This window comes from Hydra vulgaris, chromosome 02 (assembly GCF_038396675.1).
Source record: "Hydra vulgaris chromosome 02, alternate assembly HydraT2T_AEP".
Lineage (NCBI taxonomy): Eukaryota > Metazoa > Cnidaria > Hydrozoa > Anthoathecata > Hydridae > Hydra > Hydra vulgaris.
Window position 1 is genome coordinate 61834346 of NC_088921.1, and position 8155 is coordinate 61842500.

The following is an 8155-nucleotide window of genomic DNA, read 5'->3' on the forward strand; positions in this document are numbered from 1 at the left end:
ATATATATATATATATATATATATATATATATATATATATATATATATATATATATATATATATATAGCATTAGAGGCACTCAGATGATGTCATAAAAAAACAGGCTATTTTATAACCTGCTGCCGTAAAGGAGTGCTGCTACATAGACTGACGTTTGGCATGGGGTAGCATCTTTCCTTTCATTATTCTTCATTTTTTCTTCTTTTTTTGTACACATTATTACATTAGGAACACAAAAATGACAATATGAAATTGCATTCTTAGATATGGATTGAGTGTAGTATAGTGTGTATATATATATATATATATATATATATATATATATATATAATATATATATATATATATATATATATATATATATATATATATATATATATATATATATATATATCAACTTGTTTCTTTGCGCAGCGGCCTTGTTCATCAAGATTCGTGCTTTGGAGTTATAGAGTTGAGAGAGGGTTATAACCACAATTAAGTAGCCTCCTCGTCTTTAGTGGCCTTCTCGGCCTTGGGAAGGTGAACTAACATATAAATATGTATATATATATATATATACATATATATATATATATATATATATATATATATATATATATATATATATATATATATATATATATATATATGTATACAACCTTTAGAATTAGAAAAAATGAGGTCAGCAATAATTTGTCGACCTCAACCTTTTAGAGGTCGGCATCAGGTTGGCAAAAATTATTTGATACAAAGGTCTTACCATAAAACATAGAAACGAGCTCGGAAAATTTTTGCCGACCTCAAACACTTTCAGGTTGGCAGTTAGGTTGGCATTGCCGAATGCTGACCCTAATTCTGGGGGTTGTATATACATATATATATATATATATATATATATATATATATATATATATATATATATATATATATGTATGGATATATATATATATATATATATATATCCATACATATATATAAATATATATATATATGTATATATATATATATATATATATATATATATATATATATATATATATATATATATATATATATATATATATATATATATATATATATATATATATATATATATATATATATATATATATATATATATATATATATATATATATATATATATAATTCTTTCATTTTCCATGTTATAAAGAGAGAAAACACTCTTGGAGAATTCCAGGTTACCAGATTTTGTCATAGCTTTTTAGTCTAATTAAAAATTAAATAATTTTATCCACATAAGTTGGAATGAACAAATCCAACAAGTAGTTTAACAATTTTTGGAGACCTAACCCTTCCAAAATAGCTGAAAGGCATTCAAGCATAGTTGTGTAGCATAGTGCATAAAGCTTAGTTGAAAAGGTTAGTTTAGTTATCTGAGAATAATGGTCTTTAGAGAACCTGTCTAATGTAAAAAAAAATGATTTATCTTAGATTAAGACCCAGTTCTAATTTTGGCTGAATCTTTTTTAACTAAATAGTTTTCAAACACCACTTGGTTTGTTTGGTGATATTTAGCTATATTATTTTTTCTCTTCATTTTTTAATGATTTTTTTAAATGTAACTTATGACTTTCTTTAGTTTCATTCTAATACTGAGGGTTTTAGTTCTTTGTTGGTTGAAGAAAGAAAACTATTAAGTGGTAAAATTATTTTGACTTATTTTTGACTTTTTTTATTTGCTATTTTTATTACAAATGGATTTTTTACTGACTAATATTTTTAATTTCACAATATTTTTTAAGGTAAACTTGAATTATTAATATAATATATTAATATAATAGTTACTTTGTTTTTTATTTATTACCATACACAGTAATATATTGGGGAAAATTATTTATCCAATCTGTACTTCGTCTTCTTTTTTTAATCCATTTATTCAACCAAAAATTGAAAAATTACAAGTTTTTTATAATTATACAAAATTAGGTTAGGTGTCACTCATATAGTTGAAAATTAGTCTAAATACAATTAACCTAAATACAATAAACAAACAAACAAAGAAATAATAAATAAAAGCATGTGTAAATTAAATTAATTTAAAAACAATTATAATAACGATAATGCTATAATGAATTAAATAATAAGACAAAAGAATATGAAAACACTCAATTAATAACAACAGCATACAAAAATAAAAAAATAAGCAAAACAGCACAAATAAAAACAAGCATTATGCTTACAAAAAGGCAAAACACAAAAACTATAAAATGAAAATGCAAACACAAAATCTTCTGCAAAATTAAAAAAAAAAACTTTTTCTTTTGTTATTTGTGGCAGAAAAAAAAGGTGTAGAAAATTTTTTTAAAATAGAAAAACAGCGAACAACAATAAAAACAATCAACCAACAATCAGCACAAATAATAAAAACAATCAACCAACAACAGCACAAATAATTACAAACTTTACGCAAACAAAAAGGCAAAACACAAAAACTACAGAATGAAAGCAAAAACTACAAAACGAAAATGCAAACACAAAAACTTCTACATAATAAAAAATAATAATAATTTTTTGTTATTTTTGGCACAAAAAAGGTGTAGAAAAATTGGTTGCGACTTTGTACAAATTGATGTTCAAATTTTCTTTTGTTAGTTTTTTAAGTGTTAATTTTGAGTATTTACTTTTTAAGTGTTTCTTTGTTTATAATATGACTTGTTTTTTTTTTACTCTTCATTTTCTTTTGATATTTTTAAATTATTTATTTTAACAGTTGACGATTAATTCAGTTTTTGATTTTCTTTATTTTCCTTTTTTTTCAATGGTTAAAAAAACATGACCGCCATCTGCAATGATCTTCCAAAGGAATTTGATGACCTTGCAAAGAAATTAATTTTTCTCTCTCTCTTGGTATTTACAAAACGAACAGTCAAATTCTAGAATAGATTGTTATTTGAAACAATAGAAGTTAAAAATATTAACTTATTTAAAGCTAAGCTAAGACTTAATTGAAGTTGACTTTCTTGTTTTGTCTGTAAAAATGGCATGGCGTTCAACGCTTGTGGATGTGTTTTTGTAACAAAAGCATAGCTTTAAAATTTACAAAATATATATATATATATATATATATATATATATATATATATATATATATATATATATATATATATATATACAAAAATAAATTTTTCATTAAATGATATCGAGAAACTTATTGAGAAACAAAAAACTTTAGTTATGAAAGAAACTGGAAGTTCCTTTCTCCTCTGTCTCATACCAAGGGATGCCACAGACCCCCTATGGTGAGTTTACGCCATAGTAGAGATTAGTAAGAAAATAAAAAATTTCTTTCAGTATTAGTTATAAAACTATAGCTTTTTTGTCAATAAGTATATATTAATGTATATAAGTATATAAGTATATATTAATATATATTTATATACTTATATATATAAATATATATTAAAATATAATGATTTGTCCCTAAGTTGAGAGTTGCTAAAAGAAAAAAAAAGAATAGAGTTATAGAGCAAGGAAATGGTTGACAGAAGACTTAACAAGTTGTTGGTTGTATGAGTCAAGAAAAATTGAAGGTGGGAGAGAGTTCTAAAGGGTTAAAGTGCGGAAAAAACTAGTAAAGTTTTTCGAGCATGCAGGAACAGAAACAGTAAACAAATAAGACTTTGCTGAATGACAAGTTAAGCAAGAATGAGTTTTAGTTGATGGAACTAGAGATGATAGCTTCTTTAAGTAGCAACTTTACAACAATAGGAAAGAGGCTCAAGCTTGGCAGATAGAGAGGGTCCAACTAGGTTTACAATGCGTTTTTAGACCTTGTCTAGAAGAAAAAAAACATTAAAAGAATCAGCCCTAATATGACAACAGTATTCCATACAGGGACGAATAAGAAATTTGTAGTGGTAGAGACTGGAATCAGGAGTAAGAAAATTGTGAGCACGATAAATAGAAGCAACCTTAACAGACCCTAATTTAAAAATCAATTGGTTTCCTTGAAAGGTCAGTAATAAATGTTAATCTAAGGAAACATAATGAAGAGGACTAAGTGAGGGGGAAAGAATTCTTATTTGCAACATAAAAGTCTATTAAAATTTTACTTGGACAACAATAATAACAGGCAATGCATAAAGTTAAAAATTAATTAATAAATTTAAATGGAATGAATTTGTTACAACTTAAAATCTGAAGTAAAATATAATTCTTTTTAAAAAATTTTAAATTTTTTTTTTACAATAAAATAACTGTATTTTTTTAATCTGTTTTTATAATGTATATAAAAACATCTATTATAATGTTAAGTAAAAATACTGTAAAAATGTTGCTGTCATATGAAACGCAAAACTGTAAAAAAGTAGCTAATTATTTATTACATATTTTATATTATATGTTTATTTCATTATAAATTATAATTTATAATTTATTATAAATTATAATTTATAATTTATTATAAAGTTTTTTTTTAGTTTCAAGTACATACAGTAATGACAGTATAGAAACTTCTGATTTAAGCTGGTAAGAGATTGACTTTTATATTTAAAACGAAATATATAGTATAAGAATTTTTATAATATATTGTGAAAGTAATAGAAGTTTGACTGAATTTTTAAATAAAATTTGAAACATGCAAAAATAACATAATTGTTATATTTATGGATTAGTTATATGGAGTAAATAATAATTTCAATATTTTTAACTTGGCTATGTTTGATATAAAAAAATGTTATTATGTTATGTTTTTAACATTTTAAACATTCTATAACAATTCCAATAAGAACATTTTAAATTTATTTTTATTTAAACATTTGAAACTAAGTTTATAAAATTATTTAAAAATGAATTTATTAACATTAATGAAGTAAATAAAATATTATTATGAATTTTAGAATTAGTATGTACATAGTACATAACCTATATTGAATTATTTTAGTTCTTCAACTTTTTCTTATTCCAGGGATAGCAGTGACTGTCAACTTCGTTTAGAAGAATTAGAAATAACAAACAAGCGTTTACTTGAAGAAAATATTAAATTAAAAAGACATGTAATATTTATTTTTAAAATAATTTTTGAATTTAAAACCTTGAAATTTTTTTTATTGCTCAAAGTTTTCTAAAACATTTGTTCCTAATAATAAATTTCTGTACTAATATCATAAAGTATTATTTGATTGAATGCCACTGCATTTTCCACATTTTAATTGAATGCCACTGCATTTTCCACATTGAATAACAAAAAAAAAAAAAAAAATAACAAAAAAAAAAAAAAAGAATGTCACTACAGTTTTCACATTTTTCAAACATGATTTTCAACAGAACACAAGGTGGCATTTTACAAAATTTTACAAGAATGTATGATTCAAAACAGTTATTTAAATATAATTGAGTATATTTTGTTGAGGACCACTGCAAAGGCAAGAAAAAACAATATTTTTGGTTATTTTAACAACAAATGTTTTTGTGGCTCGTTATAACTATTGTCAATCAATGAACATTTTGTTGCCTGTTTTATGATTTAAGATAAAATAAAGTGAGTTTGTCAACAAGGTTTTTCAGATTTCATTAATAAGTAATGTTTCAATGACTCAGATATCAAAGATTTAAAACTTAAAGAGTTACACATGAGCATGTTTGTATGTCTATTCATCTTGTTTTGTTTAAAAAAACAAAGCATGAATAGACAAGATGCAACTAAATGTGATTGTGGGAGAGAGAAAGAGATGCAACCTGATGACAATGGGACAGTGGCTCAAGCTTGGTAGCTAAAGCAGGTGCAACAAAAATTGCAGTGAGATTCTGGGTCTTGTCTAAAATAGATATGGCCTCATTAGAAGAACCAGCCCAAGTATAACAACAGTATTTCATACAATGACAAATAAGAGGTTTATGAAGGTAAAGAATGGAATCAGGGGTGAGAAAATACTGAGTACAATAAAGAGAGACAATCTTATCAAGTACTAGCTTTACAATGAATTCTGGTTCCTGTGAAAGGCTAGTAGTGACAGATTATCTGAGAAAATATAAAAAAGTGGACTGATTAAGAGTTGTCATCAGAATCAAGATGGTACATGTTGCTAACAGCAGGGTGATTATGATGATCCTGACCTGACTTGAATGTCAGATCAAAGTAAGGGAAAAAAGCATTGAAGAAAATGAGTTGAATCCTCTGGTACCTAAGTGTTGGCCTCATATTTTTGGCACTTTTTTTTCTATTCATGTTGATAATAATAAAAAGATAAAACGCAATCAAGCACACTAGATATAAAAAAATAATTAAAAAAAAATACTTAGCTCTCTGAAATTGATTTAATAGTAGTTATGTGGTATTGTGAATTTGCGCTAAAGACATATTAAATTTTTTTGCAACCTTTTGAAGTTGCAGAAAGTATTTTTTGTGTAAAGTTCTTTGTTTTTTTTTTGTAATATTTCTTTTCCGCTTTAAAGTTATGAAATAAGGTGATTTAAAAAATGTTTAGTTAAATACTACAGAAGATCAAAACATACTTATTCTACAAGAAAATGAAGAAATACGAAAACAGCTTGTAAAGTTGGTATTTTCCTAAATTTTTTATTGTTAGAAAGGTATTGATAGAATTAAAAATTAAAAAAACTGAAAAGTTTGATATGTGATAGAAAGTATTAAGAGTAAATAACATTTTTATAAATGTTCATTTAGATTTGAAAAAATTTCTGAAGATAGCCGTTCTACGTTTAAGAAACATGAAAAATTAAAAGCAAACTGTATGTAATTTAAATATATGTAAACTGTATGTAATTTAAATATAACACACACACACACACACACACACACACACACACACACACACACACACACACACACACACACACACACACACACACACACACACACAAATAATAAGGGGGACCAAAAGTTATATTTTTTTGTTGTAAAGCTGTTGCATGTGTAGAAAATTGTTTTTTTATGTACTGATTCAGGAAAGTATAAACATTTATGTATTCTACCCCCAAATTTAATTGAAAAAAGTTCAAAACTTGACTCAACAGAGAAAATTACTTTTCTCCATTGCTCCACAGTCCATGCAGCTCTTTCTTTAAACCAGTTTCTTTGTTTGAGACAGTCTTTGAGTGCTTAGTAGTGGCTTCTTTGTTACAAGGTACGAATTGAGTTGTTTTTTCTCTTCATTAGCTTGGTAGTTGTTGATCAGCTAACTTGATGTGCATCTACTGTTGTATTCAGGTCTGAGGTAATTTCAGCTATGCTCATGTTTGAGTTGCGTCTAGTGAGCATAATTGCTATATTTTTGTTGCTTTCTAACATTTTTTTAGGATGACCAAAGCAAGTTTTGTTTTCGACTGTGCCAAACTCATTATAGTTTGTAAGCATTATACTAACACTGCATTCGCTGATCTTAAGCTGACCAATTTTTCAATTGCTGAGACCACTTTTGTTCATGGCAGCAACTTGCAACATTTTTCAAATTGAAATGCTGTTTTAACCCATATTTTTGTTGTTGCAATTTTGAAATTTAACTTACTGAGTTTAAAATGACATTTTGATCGCTTTAATTTATACTACTTAACTTTTTTATTGACTATTATTAATCAGCAAAAATTAATTAAAAAAAATCAATCGAAAAGAATCCAAAAAATTATTTCTAAAAATGAATTGCATTAGTGTGCTAATACTTTTTTAATGAGTGCGCTAATACTTTTGCACACTTATTTTCACTCATTTTTCAGAGTAGTGTAACTTATTAATTATATAATTAATTCATGGGAAAAAAAAACAGGTTGACAAATATTTGACATTATATTTGTATTATTCGGTCTCACCTTTTATTTTAAAAAAATTTAGTTTGAAATTAAAATTAGTTTTTGATTTATATTGATTTGAAGTTGACTATAAAAAAAAAAGTTACAAGTGCGTTTAAAGCTAAAATACTTTCTTGAAGCACTGTATATACAGTTTTGACTAAAAAGGTCTGACCACCCAATATTTATAGTGAAAACCCTTTTTGTATTTTGTAAGCCGTATTATTATAAGAAAAATTTTGATTTAAAAAAAAAAACATACATGAAAAAAAATAACAGAAAATTAAGTCTAAAGCATGCTTTAGTACTTTGTATGGGCTCCTCAAACTTTTAAAACAGATTTTTTGCACCATTGAGACAACTAGAGACAGTATCTGATTCTTATTTTATGACACCACACTTTCATTA

At 25.3% G+C, this 8155-nt stretch overlaps 1 protein-coding gene across 2 annotated transcripts in view; it reads left to right on the plus strand.

Moving 5' to 3' along the window:
• The window catches only part of LOC101238151 (uncharacterized), a 105927-nt gene that overhangs the window by 24029 nt on the left and 73743 nt on the right, over positions 1–8155 (plus strand). For both annotated transcript variants that reach the window (XM_065791626.1, XM_065791627.1), the window contains exons 8-12: positions 1584–1644; positions 4423–4471; positions 4911–4998; positions 6430–6500; positions 6630–6694. In XM_065791626.1, coding sequence (XP_065647698.1) covers positions 1584–1644; positions 4423–4471; positions 4911–4998; positions 6430–6500; positions 6630–6694 — 334 coding nt within the window. The remainder of the gene's footprint in view (positions 1–1583; positions 1645–4422; positions 4472–4910; positions 4999–6429; positions 6501–6629; positions 6695–8155) is intronic.